The 21,083-nt window shown below is 40.9% G+C and overlaps 1 protein-coding gene across 2 annotated transcripts in view; it reads right to left on the reverse strand.

The window, feature by feature from the left end:
• Positions 1-1,675: 1,675 nt before the first annotated feature.
• LOC119851046 (carbonic anhydrase 3-like) overlaps positions 1,676-21,083 on the reverse strand; it is a 29,344-nt gene continuing 9,936 nt past the window's right edge. For both annotated transcript variants that reach the window (XM_038390223.2, XM_043507657.1), the window contains 5 exons: positions 15,933-16,051; positions 13,622-13,714; positions 9,318-9,383; positions 8,198-8,353; positions 1,676-2,811 (listed from right to left, as the gene is read on the reverse strand). In XM_038390223.2, the coding sequence (XP_038246151.1) occupies positions 2,692-2,811; positions 8,198-8,353; positions 9,318-9,383; positions 13,622-13,714; positions 15,933-16,051 (554 nt within the window). In that variant the 3' untranslated portion in view covers positions 1,676-2,691. The remainder of the gene's footprint in view (positions 2,812-8,197; positions 8,354-9,317; positions 9,384-13,621; positions 13,715-15,932; positions 16,052-21,083) is intronic.

The following is a 21,083-nucleotide window of genomic DNA, read 5'->3' on the forward strand; positions in this document are numbered from 1 at the left end:
CAGAGCTGCAATGGAAGCCAAAGCCATCACACTTGAGGAAGCTTCTGCCAGTAATGACATACCCTTCTCATATAAACATTTGCACAATCTCACTGCTGACAAGAAAGGTCATTCACTTAGAATGGTCTACTCCAGTTCTGGTCAGATAATCAATATAGAAGCAAAGTGCATGGTGCACTGGAGTGAAGATTTCAGCCAATTGCTAATGGTACCCCAAATTTCTTTGGATCCTGACATTAAGGTCACTGCAAAGTTGACCTATTCTGCCCAGAATGATCCTTTCTTCACAATATCATGAATTAAATAAAGACAGATTCATGTTATTCCTATGAGACTTTCTTGGCTCATGCTGGCTTGTTCCACCCTAACATTGTTGAATGTTTGCTTGTTATATTGAATTGCACAACAACACAGATGCATAATAGTGCATCTAAATAGATGCTAACAGTGTGAAAATACATCCTGCACTGTTCTATTACCCCTGCAGATATGGTGTATGAGGACAGAAAAAGGCATTTTGCATTAGCACTAATGATGGAAGTTCCGGTCCTATTGGTTCCAAGAGACTTAATTAGCACAGACCAACCAGCTTTTCTTCAGGCTCATTGGAATCTATTACCTGACTTGACTTCAACCTCACAGGACTACTGAATATCATTCTAAGTCCTCAGGTCAATGAAGCTGCTAATTCCATTCTAAAACTTTCAGGTTATTGTGCTGCTAAGTACAGAGGTGAAGTAATGGGTAAGAGGAAATTTCAAAGTGACCCAACTGTACTATGTGTTTTCTTGCAGGAAACTAGAGTTCATGTACATTATTAGAAATGAGCCAGATCAGTTCAGAAAAGTTCAGGCAGAATACTTCTGAATTTATGAGTTAGGTAGGATCAAGGATAGTACACATCCAAACAAGAAGTAAATGTTATTAGGAATGAGGATTTTCTTGGAAGCAGAGGCTCCCAAATGATATCAGTGTGGGGGCAAGTACCAACTGGTGATGCCCTGATGAAGTACCACATCTTTGAGATGCTATCGGGAGTCATAAAAAAACATGTCTGTATCTTCATTTCAAGCAAATAGCTAAATGGGTTGGGTAATACAGTCTTCATCCATTTCTAAGTTATACAGAAATGTTGTGAGGGGTTGTACCAGGCTTTGCTACCCTCTGCTGGAGGCCATGCCCAAAGGAGAAAGTATCCTTTTGGGGGAAAATAATGGCAGAGAAATTAGACCTCCAGGAACTTCTTAGGGAGGCCATCCAGCATCAGCCATGGAGGGAACCAATGAGAACTGATCCTCCATCAGCTGGAAGGAGGGCAGACAAAAGCCAATCAGGCCTGAGGGCACTGTAAACTGGCCTGGCTACTTCATTCAAGAGGCAATTCTGTCTGAAGCTGGAGGAATTATCTTTCCTATCTTAACTCCAAAAGCCAGCTTGTTCAGCCAAAGCCTATTTTGGTTTACTTTGTGGAATGTAAGGCCCAGATGGCCATCTTGAGTTGAATATCAATTTGACTGATGTAAAATTACAAAGAGTTTGCTTGTGAGTTGCTCCAGTGGCTCACGTGAACCCATAACAAATGTATTATGGAAGACATTGACAAGTCTTCGTGTTAAATTTGTGCCTGTTATTTTTCCTGTCACCCAACATTAGAAATAAAACCAAAACCAGCATCTCTTATTTAAGAGTATTTATTAGTGTTGGTTGTCCTAAGACAGAAGTTGTGCTGTTACTTCAAGTGCAGTCATGCAGTCCTGTTTCATTGCTTTTGCTACCATAAGATGAGTCCAACAGCAAAGGAAGAGAACATAGCAGTCAATTGCTTTTAGATATTGAATTAAATTCTGGTCTCAGATACTTGCACACAAATGTCAGTGACATCAGGCTCAAATGCATATGTGCATGAGGGCAAAATTTGGCCTTGAGACATACAAGTAAAATGTTATAGTATTAAAAATGGAAGTGAAATAACTCCTAGGATGCTAAAGGGCTTTCTACAGAATCTATCCAGTTTCATCCACCAAGAAGGCCTAGAAATTCTATACTCTTAGTTTGATCTAACACCTGGATTTCAATTTTCAAAATAAAACTGTACAATGATAACCTTTTAGTTTGTTAAAATCTTAACTTGCTTTAATTATCTATGGGAATGTGGTGAGTCTTTGTACTCTCAACAGTTCTATATGAATACAAAGACCAAAACTCTGCCCTCCGTTACATGCAGGAGTTCCCACTGGATTATATTAGTACAACTGATAATAGAATTTGACCATATTGCCCATTTTAAATTCAGATGACATTGTTTCTTAGTTGGAAACCTCTATGGTCTTGAAAAAGGTGAGCACTAAAGAACATAAGGATAATGGAAAAATGCCTTTTCTACCCATTGGTAATTATACCATTTTTCTTCCTTAGAAATATCCATAAAAATACTACTGCTAAAGCTGACACAGTTGTTATTGAGATCCAAACACAGATTCCACATTTTCTAACGTTAAGGTTAGAGTTTGCCTCAGGTAATTTTTGACCTCTCAAAATTAGATTAATTGATCCACGACATTTCATTACTCAGCATTTCAGAATCAGAAACAGATCTGCCTCCAGAGGAAGAGCAGTAGAGAGCACAAAGCTAACTAGGCTTTGAGATGTAGGACTTTCCCCACTCGAAGACACCCAATTTTAGTACAGATTTTATTGGAAAGAGGCTTTCACCACCCTTCCTTTCACAGGCTGAGGAGGGCGCCAGTTATCCACCATGGGGCGAGCAGGTTCTGTCTCAGCATTGATGGAAAGGCTACGGAGCTTTGCCATCTGCAAGGAAGCAAAATTAAAATGTTAACATGGAATCCACTTGGGGTAAATTCAGGGCGTAATGCCTAGACCAACTAGCTGGGCCAACCACTGGGTGTTGGGGAGAAATCTCCCTACAAAGTCACAGGAGCGACTGCATGGAGACTACTGCAGCCTAATGGCTGGAATAGCCTCTGGGGATCCTTACACAGTCAATCTCTATAGCAGAGGATCCTCTGAGCATGCCTGGCCTCTTTATGCCCCATCTCCACACATCCTCACACTGAGGAGCTCTGTGGTGCACAACGGATAGGCAGCCCTTGTGTGCCCCTTGTGCTGTGGAACTGCAATGGAAATTACCCTTCATGATCAGGGAGGCAGAGTAAGAGTATAAAGGATGACAGAAATCATGGTGACAGCTTGCCTGCAGAGTATTTAGTTAATATTTTCAAAAGACAGCGAAAAGTTCCTCAACTGGATTTTTAATCTGAAACATAATAACAAATCCATTATGAACCTCATGGCTCACTGTATCCTGTGTTCAGAATGTAAGGCTGTCTTAGTAAGCTGGCAAAAAAGCAAGAGTGGTTTAACAAGGTTTTGTTCCAATGAAGGAATGTAATTCTATTTTAGAGAACAGAGGCATGTGTTTTCCATTCCATGAGAAATCTGCCCAGCCCAGCCTGTGCCACTTCCCACAGTTCCCATTGGCCAGGAACAGTGAACCGCAGCCACTGAGTACCTGTGGACGCTCAGGTAAACAAAGTGTCTCACGGCCTGCCAGGGGCTTATCCTGCACAAGCCGCGAACCAAGTCTGGGAACCACTGAATGGGATAAAATAGCCTGGGGATCCATTGCCTAGATACTACAGCAAAACTCTATAAATACCGACTGTAGATAGATGGACAGACAGACAGATACAGTGGATAAATCCAGTTCCATGTCTGTATTCTCCAGCTCAGTCTTGCCCCCAGGCTCAATGTGATGGGGTGCAGGGAGCACTGGTTTGCAGAGTACGATGACATGCAAGGGGTGTGGACCACCTATGCAGGGGCCCCAAATCCTATCCCCTCCCTTTCAGCACAAGAACTGCACCATTTTGTCCTAGAAATAGAGCTCTCAGCGGTTGCGGGGGATGTGTCAGGATTTGGTCCTTTGTGAGAAGCCCTTAGGGCTGGATTTTCCAACAAATCCTTTGCTTCAATAACAAGCTGAGACACAAACTATATCCTGCTGTGCTATAGTAGGAAAACCCGGTACTAGTGGCAGCAATATTATTAAGTAGGATGCTGCCTCCTGCAATGCTTTGGATGGGTTAGAAGCAGGACCTTCAGTTTGTTTCTTTTTTGCTGAAAAAATTAAGAATCCAGGGTTAACCTCTCTTTCTGTGATGCGACAAGCAACATTTTCCAAGTGCTCTTCAAGACTTTATAACATTCTCTTGCTCTGCACCCAGAAGGCCCTACTTTCAAAGGAACCCACTCCTGCTGTAACCTCCTCCACCACACTGGAGTGCACCAGTGGGTGTTTGTATATGCATTTTCTGTAAAGTTCCATGCATGCCAAGAGTGTTGTAGAAAAAAACAACAACAAAGAGTAGACTGGGTAATGGCTCACAGCCCAATATGTATGGAGAGAGCACATCTGTCCAGGTGCACCAGTTGCACACTGGACAATTCGGCTCTCAGTGTCCCAGCCATACAGAAGGAGAACAATCTTGGCCTCTTTGTCAAAGGAATTAGCACTTACAACAATTACTGTCAGCAAGTCTGAATGTTAGCAGGCTTCTAGGATTAGAGATCTTTAAGGGTCTGATCCTGGGAACTTCTCTCAGGTGACCGTCACTTATACTGTCAGCTCTTTGGGGCAGGGATTTTCATTTTGTTCAGGGTTTGTTCAGTGGGGCCTTGGTCCATGACTGGGTCTCCTTGGCACTACTACAAATATTACTACTTATAATTCTGTCTGTAAAACAGCATAACCCCAAATAAACAACAAAGCATGGCTACAATTATCCACTTTTTGAAATGATCAGACTCTCTGGATGAACCGATCAAGGTGCTCCCTTGAAGGTTACACACAGGCCCTGCTGGCTACTGGGAGAACAATTAATGCCATGCCTAAAACCTGCTTCAGGTACTATTTAGAAAGAAGAGCATTGTCTGAATACAGCAGTGATCAGAAACACATCAGATGGAGTTGGATCAATGATTCAGCACATAGTTGTTGCATTCTAAATGAATTTCACACTAAGATCAACCCTTAAAGTGGGGGAAGAAGAGGAAGTTGATATTTTTATTGCTGATGCAACATAGAGCTGTTCACTAATAGTTATGCCTTCATCAGAGTTCCAAATAAACCCAAACATGATCCCCTGTAATGTAAACACCTGAGTCAGTAATGAGGCTCTAACCAAGCTTGTGTTGTTGAGCCAGGAAAGCTGACCAGAGCCAATTTGAATTTTGCATGCAAGGAGAAGCTTTCAAATATCTAATACCTTTATATTTTGGTATAAATAGGGAAAAAGGGGGAAGTGACCTCCAGATCAGCTCTGTATTTGAATGAGCTATGAAAATGCAGCGATGAACTATGTAAATATAGTCATGCAGGAGCTTGTGTTAGCTTTAACCTTTGGGACTAAGGTTCAAGTCAGCCCTCAGTTCTCGCAATCTCACTGTACTCCGCTTAGTCCATTTTTCATATAATAAGCAGCCACAAAAGTATCAGGTCAGAATGTGGAAATCAAATTGTTGTGTGATATGCTAATGCCAACCAGAATCTATATGCAGTGTCAAAGATGCCAGCACTGGCTTATTTGTACCATATTAAAAAAGCACCTTGAGATTCTAGGATGAGAAATTATACATATGTAAATACATATGTATAATCTAATACGTACCTGTGTAACACGTCACTCACTGACTCCTTGAATTTTCATTTTCCTATTGAGCTAGAGTCTTGAAATTTGGGACACTCATACATTGTGGACTGCTGAGTATAGGAACAATCCTAGGTTAGAAAACTGATCTTTACACGTGAGATCACCAAAAGGATCATTGGTCAATTTTATCAGATTTCTACCATTTAAGTGTTGGGGAAGGGGATGGAAATGTACAAATATATTTATTTCTCCTCAAAGACCATCATCTTGGGTATGAAGCCTTCAGCTCAGAGAAATGAAGGTCACCCGAAGTTACCACTTCTGTCTACTAAAATTTAGCCAGGTACATTTCCAGAAATGTACTTTTTACATAGAAATTAATGCAAGTTTTGCAATCACCTTTGTTACACACTGCCACCTAGAATGTGTGGGGCAGGTCACTTTAGTATTTCAAATAAAATGGATTTTAGGGAAGAATCTTTTGAAATATTAAATAAAAAATAAATTAAAAGAACATTATGGCTGTAAAATGAATCCCTAAGAAATGCCAATCGTAAGGTCGCATTATGATACAGTTTTCAATTAGAAAATCATAGGAACCCCTGCTTCATTCAGTGCATACTGCATGAGACATCGGTTGACTATTATTAGTCTCGCTCATCCTGCCTCATTCATTGCACTCCACAGTAAAATTTTTTTTTTTTTACTCAGTCTTCATTCAAGTATAATTGGTGATTTTGCTCAAATTTTCAAAAGGAAAAAAAAATCAATGTGAATAGACATCAGACCTGGGAAATTTTCTGCCTGAAAGATGGAAGTTAGAGGGAGTTATAGAGGTGGGCATTTCATGAAGATATTTTGAAATCTGGTTTAGTTCAAATTCGGAATGAAAACCAAAAATTTAAAAATTCTCTGAGAAAGGGAATGGAGCACAGGCTCTGGGGCTGTCCCTTTGGGATGCTGCCCAGGGGCCACAGATCCTGAGGTGATCTATTTGTTGGGCTGTCCCAAAGCAGGGGACCCTGGGCTTTCCGGGAGCTGTGAGCTGCAAGCCAGGTCTCCCATTATCCCAGGCTCTCAGTTCCCAAGAAGGCCCTCTAGGCAGGCTACTGAGGAACTGGGCTCAGAACTGTAGGGGTTACAGTGGATGAGAAGCTGGATATGAGTCAACAGTGTGCCCTTGTTGCCAGGAAGGCTAACGGCATTTCCACGGGCTGTGGAAGTAGGAGCATTGCCAGCAGATCAAGGGATGTGATCATTCCCCTCTATTTGGCATTGGTGAGGTCTCATCTGAAGTATTGTGTCCAGTTTTGGGCCCCACACTACAAGAAAGATGTGGAAAAACTGGAAAAAGTCCAGCAGAGGGTAACAAAAATGATAGGGGGCTGGAGCACATGATTTATGAGGATTTATGAGGAGAGGCTGAGAGGACTGGGATATTTTAGTCGGCCGAAGAGAAGAATGAGGGGGGATTTGATAACTGCTTTCAACTACCTGAAAGGGGGTTCCAAAGAGGATGGATTTAGACTGTTCTCAGTGATAGCAGATAACAGAACAAGGAGTAATGGTCTCAAGTTGCAGTGGGGGAGGTTTAGGTTGGATATTAGGAAAAACTATTTCACTAGGAGGGTGGTGAAGCACTGGAATGTGTTACCTAGGGAGGTGGTGGAATCTCCTTCCTTAGAAGTTTTTAAGGTCAGGCTTGACAAAGCCCTGGTTGGGATGATTTAGTGGGGGACTGGTCCTGCTTTGAGCAGGGGGTTGGACTAGAGGACCTCCTGAGGTCCCTTCCAACCCTGGTATTCTATTCTATGATTCTAAGTTCCTATGTGAAGTAATGTGTGTGAGTCACATCCAGCTCCATCTGCTACACTCAGGGATTAAAGTAAGGAGAGAGCAGGCAGAGAGGAAAGGGAGAGCTACCACTCCTCCTTGGCTGATGTGGTGAGAACTCCCTCTTCTCTTTCAATCTACTCTATCCTGCCTACAATCAGTCCCGCCACATAGCCCCAAACTCTCACATTCACTTCCTAGTCACCCCACTGCCTCCTGTGAGCGTCCCCATCCCCCAGCCTGATTTATGAAACTCCATCGTGTCTGGTGACCTGACCCCTCCCACGGACATGGCGTAGGAAGCCAAGAGGAGGAACCAACAATTTTCCGAAACTAGGGATTTCAGTCTCTGCTGCCACTAGAATTATATAGAGACTGGGAAGTGGGGCTCGTGGGTTGGGTGGCTATATGTGGTGGCAGGCCCAGGGAAAGCTGGAGTCCTATGCAGCAATTTTCAGAGTCCCAATGGTGTTCCTAATGAAGCCAACTGAGTAGTTTCTAATAGAAGGGCCCAATCCTGAAATTCAGCTTTCACTCTGTTTTAACGCAGTCTTTATTCATGCCATTTCCCACTGATTCCAGTGGGAGTTTTCCTTATTGAAAGACTAAGGTCAGGATGGTGTGTAAATAAATAATCTCAAATTGTGAAAGAACGATGACAATAGGGAGGCTAATGTCCCGCTGAAGTTTACCTGGTCTGGGCTGACTTCAATAGGCTCCCTCAGAAGAATCCAGGTAATGCACTCTTCACAAGGAGGTGTAGTGAAGGAGCCATGGTAGGTCCAATAGTCCCGAGATTTAGGGAAAAGAATTGATGGATCAAAGTTTGAGAAAGGAGCCTCTTTCCCCTTAAATAAACAAAACAGAAATCTCTTGAATAACACTAATGGAGACACCGAGCTTGCTTAAAAAGAGAGTCAAGTTTCCATGGAAGAATTAATGAAATGTCCAATATCACGTAAGAGGCTGACCTCCTCCTTTCAAACATTTGCCCTGTAACTTACTTTTCTAGAAATGACCACTAGTCCAAGGCTGAGATTTCCCAAAGAAATGAAATAAGATGCACTTTATCAAAGAGTCCACTGATGTAACTAAGTATTGTAACGTCTCAGAAACTCTTGTCACTATCATGTACTGTTACCTAACAATTGTGACTAACAAGGAGTCCAGTGGCACCTTGAAGATTAACAGATTTATTTAGGCATAAGCTTTCTGATACTGTAATTCTTAGGCAAACTAAGCTCCCTTCTGTGGGAGTTCTGTCTATATAAGCCCTTAGGTAATTAATTAATTTGAAGGATAGGATAGGATTTGCAGTGATATCTGTGCTGATACCAGTGATGGCTGCCTGGCAACTGTGTATTTAGAGGCTGATGGAAAGCTCATTGAAGTCAATGCGGGACCTTAGAGAAGTAAGAGGAGGAATTATATTTCTCCTTAAAAAGAAAAGGAGTACTTGTGGCACCTTAGAGACTAACAAATTTATCTGAGCATAAGCTTTCATGAGCTACAGCTCACTTCATCGGATCCGATGTAGCTCACGAAAGCTTATGCTCAAATAAATTTATTCGTCTCTAAGGTGCCACAAGTACTCCTTTTCTTTTTGCGAATACAGACTAACACGGCTGCTACTCTGAAATTTCTCCTTAAAGTAAAGAAGATATTCTGGGCCATAGTCACCAGAATGCTCTGACTGCTATTGTGTTGCTGGAACAATGCAAAGCAGCCAGAGCAGACTAGCAAATCTGGCCTTCTGGTTCTTGCTACTGAAGCTACCCAGTTAACTTAATAAAATAAAAACTCTTTTGTTACCTTTGTCTTAATATTATCTATTTCTTCAAGAATTCTCTTCATCTCTGGCTTGGGAGTTTTTCCAACCTGCAATGCAGAAAACAAACTGAACAGTAGATATGCCAGCTGAATTTGTTTTCCTTCATATCTCATGACTGCATGAAAAATGCTACTTGACCCATCCCTCTGCCAATTAACATTCTCTGACCATTTTGTACTGAAAAACAACGAAACATTACTCCTGATGGAGGGAAAAACACCCAGAATAATATAAGAATAAATTGCTTGATTTTTCATTACAGTAGTGTTTGCTAAAACTACCTACAAAGCTCAGTCATGCTCCAGTTGAAGTGGCTAGTATAATTCCCACTGATTTGAGTGGGGACAGGGTGGGATGCAAAAGAAGAAATTCTGATGATTAGAAGTAAATTAGTTTCACATCTCACACAATTTTTACTTATAACAAAAGAGAAAATGTATAGTTTCTTTAGCATATATATATATATATATATATATATATATATATATATATATATATATATATATATACACACACACACACAAGTTGGTGGTAATTTTCCTACCAAATGCATGCTTTAGCCCTTATGCAGTAGCCTGACTTTATTAAAGAATAAAACATGCTAAACTGAGTGCGCAGGGAAAATAGAAGTGGAAAGCTGATATCTTTGCAAAGGATTTGATCTCACGTAAAGAAGTGTAAAGAAATACTGCATTATTCCTTTTGATACTTCAGAAGAGGATAGCAGCACAGTCTAACACTAATGTAGCTTCTCATCTCTGGAAGAATGGGTTATAACATGGTTCATGTCACCAGTAATGTAAATTTGCCCTTCTTAAACTACCTCCTCTTGGGCCTTGTTCTGCAGGCTTCACATAAACCAAACATCCATTGAAGTACGGCATCAGAGAAGACACCATGACTCAGTCTAGTATCACTAGAACTGAATGAAATATCTTCAGTGAATTGCTGAATAGTTTTGACTGAACTGAAAAACTCAAAATGTTTTGATAGCATCAAAATGAAATACTGAAAAGTATCTCAGCCTTCTAATATGTGAGCATTGCTGATGGTCGGACTCAAGGTGCATTTCCAGAGATGTGTGGAGAACTGCACACTGCAGCTGCTGCTACAACTACTACATCTGCTAATAACCAATGCTCATTCTCATCATGGACACTAAAAGCCAAATGAGAAAGAAAAATCATTACAGATGTAAAATATCTGAGGAATTTTCGCTATTCAACTACTATTCAACCCACTGGTTATTTCTACACTGCAATGTAAGCCCAGTGTTAGCAGAATTCTAGTTAGCAGACCCTGGGATTGTTAAGGTAGGTCTTGAGCATCTACACTCATTTGTAACCCCAGGACAGGAATTGTTGAACTCTGGGTCCCAACCTGGAGCTTCAGTGTCTACACTGCATTATGTGGATACGAGTCCAACCACACAAATTCCAGACTTCCCAGTGCCTTCCCAAAATGTGGCCACTCTGACCCTTTGTTTGTGGGAATGTATGAGAAAACTTGACTGTCCCGAGGACAAAGTCAGCCAGCCATTGGGATTGTGGAATACTTCTGGCAGACTCCCAGAGCACAAGTCCAGTGGGGCTGCATCTACACTGAAAAACAATGGGCTTCAACTTGGGTCCCACCTTGAATCAGGCTCAGACCCTCCATCCACAGATCCTGGGTCTGAGCCCTAGGTTGGCACAATTTGTGTGTAGGGGGATTAGGATTCAGCATGAGTTCAGACCCTGGTTTTATATTGCAGTGCAGACATACCAACTGAGTTTTGCCTGCTTAAAGACAGACTTCCGTAAGGACTTTGAGTTTGTGTCTATTAGTATTAGAGAAGTGCCTAAACCAAAATGCTGGATCTAATTCCAGAATTTGAAGATAGTTTGAATCTGGACCAAATCCAACCTTCATGGTGGGATCCCATTTCTGCATTGGGCTGAACTAGTGTTGTACTAATGTTGTGCCAATATTTAAAAAGGATAAACAGGACAACCCAGGTGATGATAGGCCTGTTAGCCTGGCATTGATCCTGAGCAAAATAATGGAACAGCTGATATGGAACTTGATTAATAAAGACTTAAAGGAAATTAATATAATTAAGACCATCAACATGGGTTTATGGAAAATAGATCCTCTCAAACTAACTTGATATATTTTTTGATAATAGGACAAGTTTGGCTGGTAAAAATAATGAAGTTGATGTAACATACTTAAGACTTCTGCAAGGCATTGAACTTGGTTCCCCATGGCAATTTGATTAAGATACTAAAATGATACAAAATCAGCATAGCGCATAATAAATGGATTAAAAGCTGGCTAACTGACAGGTCACAAAATAAAAAGAAAAGGAGTACTTGTGGCACCTTAGAGACTAACAAATTTATTTGAGCATAAGCTTTTGTGAGCTACAGCTCACTTCATCGGAGGCATTCAGTGGAAAATACAAATGTATCTACCCACTGTATTTTCCACTGAATGCATTCGATGAAATGAGCTGTAGCTCACGAAGGCTTATGCTCAAATAAATTTGTTAGTCTCTAAGGTGCCACAAGTTCTCCTTTTCTTTTTATGGATACAGATTAACGTGGCTGCTACTCTGAAACAGGTCTCAAAATGTAACTGTAAACAGAAAATCATCATAAAACAGGTGTATTTCTAGTGGGGTCCTGCAGGGATTCGTTCTTGGCCCCATACTATTTAAAAATTTGTATCAATGACCTGGAAGAAAACATAAAATCATCACTGATAAAATTTAGAGTTTGCACAAACACAGGAAGAGTGGAAAATAAAGAAGAGGACAGGTCACTGATAAAGAGTAATCTGGATCACTTGCTAAATTGGGCACAAGCAAACAATATCCAAATGTAAAGTCATACATCTAGAAACAAAGAATGTAGACCATGTTTACAGACCTCTATCCTGGGAAGCGGAGACTCAGAGAAATATTTGTGGGGCATGGCTGATAATCAGCTAAACAAGAGGGTGACTCTCTGACCAAAAGGGCTAATGCAATCCTTTAATGCATAAACAGGGCGATCTCATGTAGTCAAAGGGAGGTTATATTACCTCTGTATTTAGCACTCATGAGACTACTGCTAGAATACTGTGTCCAGTTCTGGTATTCACAATTCAAGAAGATTGTTGATGAATTGAAGAGGGTTCAGAGAAAAGCCATAAGAATGATTAAAGGATTGGAAAACTTGCTTGATAATGATAGATCCAAGGAGCTTAATCTATTTAGTTTAACAAACAGAAAATGAAGGGGTGACTTGATTACAGACTACAAGTATCTACATGGGGAACAAATATTTCAGAATGGGATCCTCAGTCTAGCAGACAAAGGCACAACAAGTGTGAATGGTTGGAAGCTGACGATAGAGAAAATCAGACTACAACTAATAAGACATACATTTTTAACAGTGAGGGTGATTAACCATTGAAACAACTTAGCAAAGGTTGTGGCAAATTCTTCATCACAGGCAATTTTAAAATCACAATTAGATTTTTTTCCTAAAATATATGTTCTAGTTCAAACAGGAATTATTTCAGGAATAATTTCATTATTTCTCTGGCCTATGTTACAAAGGAGGTGAGACTACATATTCAGAGGTCCCTTCTAGGCTTAGAATCTATGACAAAAACTTTGGACCTGAACAGTGAGAAGGTTTTTCTCATGATCTCTATATAAACTTAATGAGAAATCATTGTGCATATTGCTGAGGTAGGATGAAAAGCTCTGTTGATGGGAGTGGCTGTGGGATAGGCTGCCATGAACAGTGGAAGAAGTGACCCTGGTTTTTGGCATGTTTTTGTCCGGGTAAGATTAAGGCACGTTCTTTGAGAGAGCTCTCTGTCATGGAAATCATTCAGTGAGTAACACTGCACAGCTGATTGCTACTGAGCAGATACCTGCTATTGATACTGCACCCAGAGAGGAGAAGAAAATGCAATCTGGATTCCCTCACTCCCCATCAAAACATAGTCTCAGTGTTGTGGATGGAGCAACAGGTATAGACTGCAGATAAAATGACTCTTATTCAGGTACATGTACGACACACACTACTGAATGTTAGGGATGGTGCTAAAAGTCTGTTTTATGGGTGTGAGTGCAATAAATTTCTATCGACCCAGGCCCATCCTAATCCCAATGTATGCATCATTCTGAATATTATTCTTTAATGAGATATATTGCTGAGAAGTACGTACAACAGGAACTTTTTTTCCTGCAATTAGCAGAAGAATACAGCTATGCAACAGTATAAAGAATGAACACTTCCAAACTTACTTTCAGAAAAATGCCCACAACAGCCACGCCATCAGGTTGTTTCAAAGCTCCAGCAAAATTACTATATTTCGGATTCCAGTGTACCATATGAAGCTGGAAACAAAGAAATGTAAATGTTATAAATACTGTTATGCAATAAAATGCCATCACAGGCCAGGTTCTGCATTCCTTGTGCATCCTGCTGAAAGAGTTTTGAATGCAGAACTGGGCCCCCAAATGAAAATATGTATAAATATGTCCTATTGCTTCTACAGCTCTTTCACATGCTTGTGTTTTTTGCAACAATTGCTTGTCAACTACTTTGGTTTTAAATGAAGCATAAAAATTAGAATAGAGAGACTGCGCAAAATACAAAACTTGCTTGAAAATAATCAAATAATGTAATAGAGGAGATGCTTACAAATGCACGCATCATGCACACATGCAATGCAGAAGTTATCCATTGATGTGTTTAATCTCAATTGTATTTTCAGGTTAAAGAAATTCTTTTAAAAAATTGAAATGTATTTGTGCTTTATAAACCAGGGTTCTGCTGTTCTTGCTCTACTGTCCATCCCACTCCCCTGACCTGGTGGTGAATGGACCAGGTGACCATGTAGTTCTTTCTCATCTCTACTGTCTACAATACTAAATGTTAAGGAAATTTTTCATAATGTTTTATTTATTCTTCCAGAGGACTGCTATCTATTTATTTAGCTTCTAATAACATGGCCATCACCATGGTATCTGAATATATGCAGAATCTGGACATATCTTCATATAATACAAATGTGGTATGACTTCATTCACAATGAGATTATCCAGCAGTTTCATTAAATTTAGCTAATGTACACTCATATTTTAAAAGATAGCACTCTCCCTGAATGCGGCATAATATATTGCTCTTTATTTGCTCCTCTGTTGTTACTTGCATCATTGTTTAGGATAAAAGCAACATGGCCCACAGCCTCCACTTGTATTCTAGCAAAGCATTATTCACTCCATATATTGTTTCTCCTCTGTATAAAGGCCTAGGGGTTAAATCTTAGTCCCGCAAACAAAGGCAAAGTAAAAAGACTTTTCTTGATGGAACTAAAAACAGAGGTGGGGGGGGACAGAATGCTCCCACTCAATCCACTAGTAGAAACTGGGATACCCATGGAGCTGGACCATGGTAGATGCTACTAGGCAAAGGGAGGAAAGAGGAAATCACCCACAGCCCCCACACAAAGTTTTGGGCCAGGGCATCTCTGATATGCATCTTGTCTGCCACCATTTCTCCTGGATGGGAGTTGGTGCAAACCCATGGTATATCTTTGCACAGTATGTACATGAGATATGTACGGACTTGCAGAGTTGCAAGGAACACTAGCAGGCTGCTGCACGGCTCCTCATAGAGAGAAAACATGGTGTTTCCACGGTAGTTTGAAATTTACACTTCCTCCCATGTAGGATGTGGAAAGAAGGCAGAATTTGTTATTCATTTATTGCTATGAGAGCTTAAGCCCACACCGAATAAACACTGGGTCAAACTCAGCCATTAACTACAGAGAGTTTGGCCCATAGTAGTTTGTGTGTTTACATCTAAAAAGCAGCAAATATTTATTTTAAACAATTCTTGACAATATACTGATAGATTTTTAAAAACAGATATTTAAAATCTAGAGCAGTGTTTCCCAAACTTGGGATGCCGCTTGTTCAGCGAAAGCCCCTGGCAGGCCAGGCCGGTTTGTTTACCTGCCGCGTCCGCAGGTTCGGCCGATCGCGGCTCCCACTGGCAGCGGTTCGCCACTGCTGGCCAATGGGGGCTGTGGGAAGCGGTGTGGGCTGAGGGACATACCGGCCAGCGCCGCTTCCCACAAACTAATTGAAATGTCCTTGTAATAACTCCCCCCCCACACACACTGGTAATGCATGTGAAAAAAATAAATCCTGGGACTTTATTTTTATAAATAATTAAATATATACCAAAAACTCCCAATGACCAATAAAACCAGCAAAAATGATATTATAATAAGTTTGAGAAAAAATAAAATACTGCCACTAAAGTTGTGTTTGCTGCAAAAAGATCTCACTGAAAATGGTGAATTTAAGGTTGGGGCATATTTTAAAAAAATTAGTTTTGGTAGGGGGCAGGCTGGGGAGTTGTATTTTTGTTATGAAAAGCTGTGGTTTTTGGCAGAAATGATTCACCCCAGGTCACATTTTTGAATAGTCACAGCAGTAACATAGTTCATACAAAATCAATAAATACAAATAAATACTTGCAAAGGAAAGCGGTTAGTGTTGCCCAATTGTCCAGTAGGCTAGTATATAGAAAAACAGGTCCCACCTCTGCTGCACATTTCACTCCGTCTACAATGTGCTCAGAGCCATGGTCATCAGAAGAACCCCAATGAAAGTGAAACTGCCGCAGCCTGTAGGGTCCTGGGAGGGGTCCACCTCGCAGCACTGCAATTGACAATCCACATTAACATTAGGTACAGACCTTTTTCAAGAAGCTTTGATTCAAAGTATACAATTACCACAGAGGAGTCCAACATTTTGAAGGTGTTGAGCACCTACAGCAATTCCAGCTGATTTCAGTGGGAGTTGAGGGCACGCAGCACCTTGCATGATTAGGCCTGTATCTACCTATCACTGGGCTATATAGCACTATTTGATTTCAGAGCTATAGAAATTACCATGAATCAGGGTAAAACCACAGAATGGGATGCCAATTGTAGAACACATCCCATTCCCCTCACGGCAGAATGTATTACAATTTGGGGAGGATGGGTGCTCAGGATGGCTCACCATTCGCCAGTGAATGTCCTGTTATGGAATTCACAATTTTATGCTGAGGATTTAATGGGAATCTCTGTGAAACTGGCCTAGAGGGGCCACGCAGTACTGCTGCTGGCCTAGAGGTGCCATGCAGTACTACACCTACCCTACTAGTGCCATAAAGTGCTACAAGCCCTGTCTATGATCCAGTACTGTCATTGCTTTTTAAATTATGTTGCAAGCAATATTTACAGTGTAGTCTGTTATCTCTAGGGAAAGGTCTATTTCCTGAAGAAAGAGCAGAAGGAAAAGGTAAAAACAGATGAGCTAAAAAGTGGTTACTGAGCATTCAGACAGACCTTATTCTCTGAAAAAGTTCAGTATGTGTAATACCTGTGGCAACATTGCCACCAGCGGGGCCATAATAATGAGTCATTATTCCAAGCAATAGGAAGGTTTTACTTTGTAGACCACAAAGAACAAGGTAAGTGTATTTTATGATAGCATCATGAATTACACACTTTCAGACTATTAGCTTAGGTCTGATCCTTACAGGCTCTGAGCATCCTCAATAGCCATTGACTTTCATGGAAGTTAAAGGTGCTCAAACAGCTTCTACAAGGGATCCACACATCATGGGATCGGGTCCGTATGGTAAAGGCATACCAGGTAAAGACAATTACATTCCTGGATCTGAAAAGACAAGGAGTAAGTCCATGCCCAGCTCTTTTCTGAAATGTCCTAGAAAGAAAGTATCTGAAGGATACAGAAGGAAGCCATCCCCCTTTCACGTGGTCTCTCAGACATGTAATACTGTAGGCAGTGTGTCTGTGGGATCAGTAGCAGCTGTCAAGGTTATCAATTCTCCATTAAAACAGATTTATAAGACCAGTAATCCTGTCTGAAGGTCAATGGGGTGCAACCTTGAATTCTTAAGGGCAGGTACTCCACCTCCACCAGTGTATCCTGCCCTGCCAGAATCAACCCTCCCATCTCTGCACGTTTCTGTATAAAATGGCATCCTCCATGTGACGTAACTTTGCATATACAATGGGTGTGAAGTCAAAAGTGTGGGAACACTGTTCACAAACTTTTCTGCCCCACTACCTTACGTTGTTTTCACTTGCGAGTGGTAATCCTTTCACCAGGTGAGGCTGTAAGACCTGATGCCAAAAAACTCATTGCTTCTCTCAACTGTAATTAGGGCTTAACTTGAGCATAACTGATTTTGAACCAGAAAGACTATACTCTCAATGAGGGGAAAGGCTTTTTCTTTTATGTTTGTTTAGAAATATGGCACAAACACACAAAAGCACATAATGAGGGTATAAACAGACTCTTTATTTATAGACGGTCTCTGATGTAAATACCCCTCTTCCATATTCTAATTAGGTAAAAATTGATGAAATCTATAAGACATACCTTTCTCAAACACTTGCTCCAAATTCCAAGGGCTAAAAAATAAAGATGAAGTCCACAGAGGAGATATGGCTCAAAAGTAATTAAAAAAAGCATCTTTATTTTGTTTCAGCTTATGGACTGGAACCAAATTCTTTGAAGCTGTCCTCTTCTTGAAGAGGAAGAAATGAAAGGGGTAAGGTTTACTTTCACTCAGAAAGGATGAGAGGATTAAGTACAATGCATGTGACCAAAGGCTGGGAAAGTAGCATATACACATCTCTCTTGATATAGTATTTGGGGATGTGGGGGAAATGATATGCTACTATTCCCCTCAAACAGAATTTCCTGTTAAAAATCAAAGGCAACTTGTTTTTATACATATGGAATAATGCCACATTATTTCAATTTTCTAGTACTTGAGATTCAAAACTGCCAAGCTGAATGTGTTCACATATGAAGGTCTCCAGTAATTTTTTATGAAGGTTCTGTCATCAAACCAGTGAGCTATGGACAATTCTCTGGAGATGTCACATCCCCACTGCTGCTGATGTTCCTCTCTGGGAGTGGGCCCAAAAGGAGACACAGCTAAGTCTGTGGTTTTCTTGAGTAGCTTTGATTGCATTAGACCAAACTGGCTTTCAGGGTCCTGCAACTGTAACAAAAAAAGATGTCTACTTGATCCCTTCTATCGAGAGACTTTCCAATGAACTTCTTTAAGCAGGAGGGGACAGAGACTGCTGAATTCTATCATCCATGATCAGATGAAGCAGAACAGGAGAACAATCCTTCTGGGTCATAGTTCTCCAAGACTGAAGAAATTCACAACCTTTGAGATATTACTTCTTCAAAGGTGCCTTCATTTTTAGGAAATGCAATTCTACCCCTCTGATGGACAAATCCAACAGTAGGAGATATGGCAGTTTTGCAGATGAGTTTCTGATATTCCATTAGAATTTGTCCACAGAGGCTAAGAGATTTAGTAAAACATTTGCATCCCCACAATATTTATATTTAAGCTGTATTAATTTGGCTTGGGAGGTCAGCATTCCAAATTCTCTGGTTCTACTTACTTCAGGGAAAACAGAGGCAACAGTACATATTTTGGCAATGCTAGTAGAGCTCCCTTCTGACTATATCTAGTTAATGAGACAACATCGCAAGGGTATTTCTACCTTCTGTGTTTGATTTTGCCCACAAAACAAAATCCCTATTGTAGGTTATGTCGGTTGCACTTTTCCCACCTGAAAGCAAGAATGTGATGGCATGCACCTGAAATCCTCCAGAATGCAAAGATTCCCTGGCAGCAGTTATCTGATCATGGAGAATCCTTAACTTTTTGGAGTACTGGAATGTGGGGGAAACAGGTGGAGAAGTTCTGTGCCTGTCCAAGGAATGGAGAATGCATGCTTCCTGTATTTTTGCATGGGAATCTTCAGAATCTCAAAGTTTTATGTCTCCCATAGATGAGGAATGTTTCAGGGTCCAATGGTGCTTCCTTCCAAAGAGAGGATTTACCACCACATTCTCTGACCCTGGAATATGTTGAGCAGTTAAAGTTTCCAGATTTTATTTCCAGATTTTATGGATGGTGGTCATCCATGCTGATCCAGTTTCTACTATTTCTAAGTAATAGACCAATCATAATATCTCCAATATTACTTTCCAACAAATTCCTGTTACATCCTCATATTTTGCATGCTGATTTTGATTGCTGCTACATACTGAGCAGAGGTTTTCACTGAGCTGTCCACAATAATGCCCAGGTTTTAATTTAGAACTCAATGATGTGAATCAATCAACTCATAGACTTTAAAGTCAGAAAGGACCATCATGATCATCTAGTCATATTGCACTTTCCAAGTAAATTTCAACTGTCATCATGCTCTATATTCTTCTAGCTTTATTAGGTCCCCTTCTCACAGTCTTCTCTAGTCTCTGCTAATTGAAAACTAATTGAAATAGTTTTCTGCAAAAGTTTTCACCTCACTGTTCACTCCCTCTTCCAGATTAAGCAACCCTGGTCCTAGTACAGAACTTTGGGACACCCCACCGGTAACCTTTTGACATTTTGAAAAATTGACCATTTGTTCCTATAGTTGTTTTCCATCTCTTAGCTAGAAAGATCCTGAAGGAGGCTTAACAGATATAGTGTGGGCAAAATATGCCATTTTAAGAACCCTTCTGACTTGCCATATTCAACATATTGTCTAAGGACCAGACTTTGAATACATCCTATGACATTAATGGGATTATATGTGTGGGGAAAATTATCCCTGAATAAGGTTTGCACAATCTAGCTATACATATATATAATCTTCACTCCCAGAGGCTTTGAAAAATGAATAACTAATCCTGACCCCACGGTAAACATGCTCAGAGCAACACATAGGCCAAACACCATTACATTTCACTGATACAAAATTGCCAGCAGAGCCTTGAGATTTCCCAGTAGTTTGGATGCATAGGAATGAAGACAAGGATTGTACTTCAATCTGTTATTTCATCAAAAATACCATTTTTAAACCAGGAATTTAAAGTCTTTCAGATTGACCACTACTCTGAAACCTGAGAAATAGATGGGCACTCATAAAAAATTGCAAGGACTTTGAATGCAAGATTGAATGATATCTTCTAGAGTTTATCCAGCCACCATGAGAGTTTTCCTTTGGCAATACTTCTAAGCCCTAAAACACAGGGCTTTCTATAATTTTTTCTACTAAGACTAGGTGTCGCAGGGCAAATATGCCCTGTCCCTCTTTGGGGCGGGGCAGAGGTGTCACAGATCTGCAGTTAAGTCCGTCTGCCTGCCCTTAGCCTCAGGGCAGAATGTCCCAATGGCCAGAGTCAAAGTGGTTGCCCTTATCATCGTGGAAGTATGGCCTAATGGCCATAGTCAATATGATCACCCTTGACATCAGGGCGGTGCAGCCTAATGGCCGGAGTCAATATAATTGCCCTCTCACTCAGGCCATATGGCCTAGTGGCCACAGTCAGTATGGCTGACCTCCTCGGCATGGTTATATGGCCTAGTGGCAAGAGTCAATGCACTCACCTTCTCACTCAGGCTGTATGGCCTACTGGCCAAAGTCAATACAATCGTCCTCTCACTCGGACTGTACAGCCTAATGGCCACAATCAGTACAGCTGACCTTCTCAGCACAGTTGTGTGGCCTACTGCTCAGAGTCAATAAGATTGCCCTCCTTAGCAGGGCTATGCGGGCTAATGGTCAGAGTTGGGGAAGTGGGACACCACCTGGGGTGGGGGCTTGGTGGCCAGGGTAGGGGGACTCAGACCCTCCCTCTCCACCGGGTCCCA

This window comes from Dermochelys coriacea, chromosome 2 (genome assembly GCF_009764565.3).
Source record: "Dermochelys coriacea isolate rDerCor1 chromosome 2, rDerCor1.pri.v4, whole genome shotgun sequence".
Taxonomy (NCBI): Eukaryota; Metazoa; Chordata; order Testudines; family Dermochelyidae; genus Dermochelys; species Dermochelys coriacea.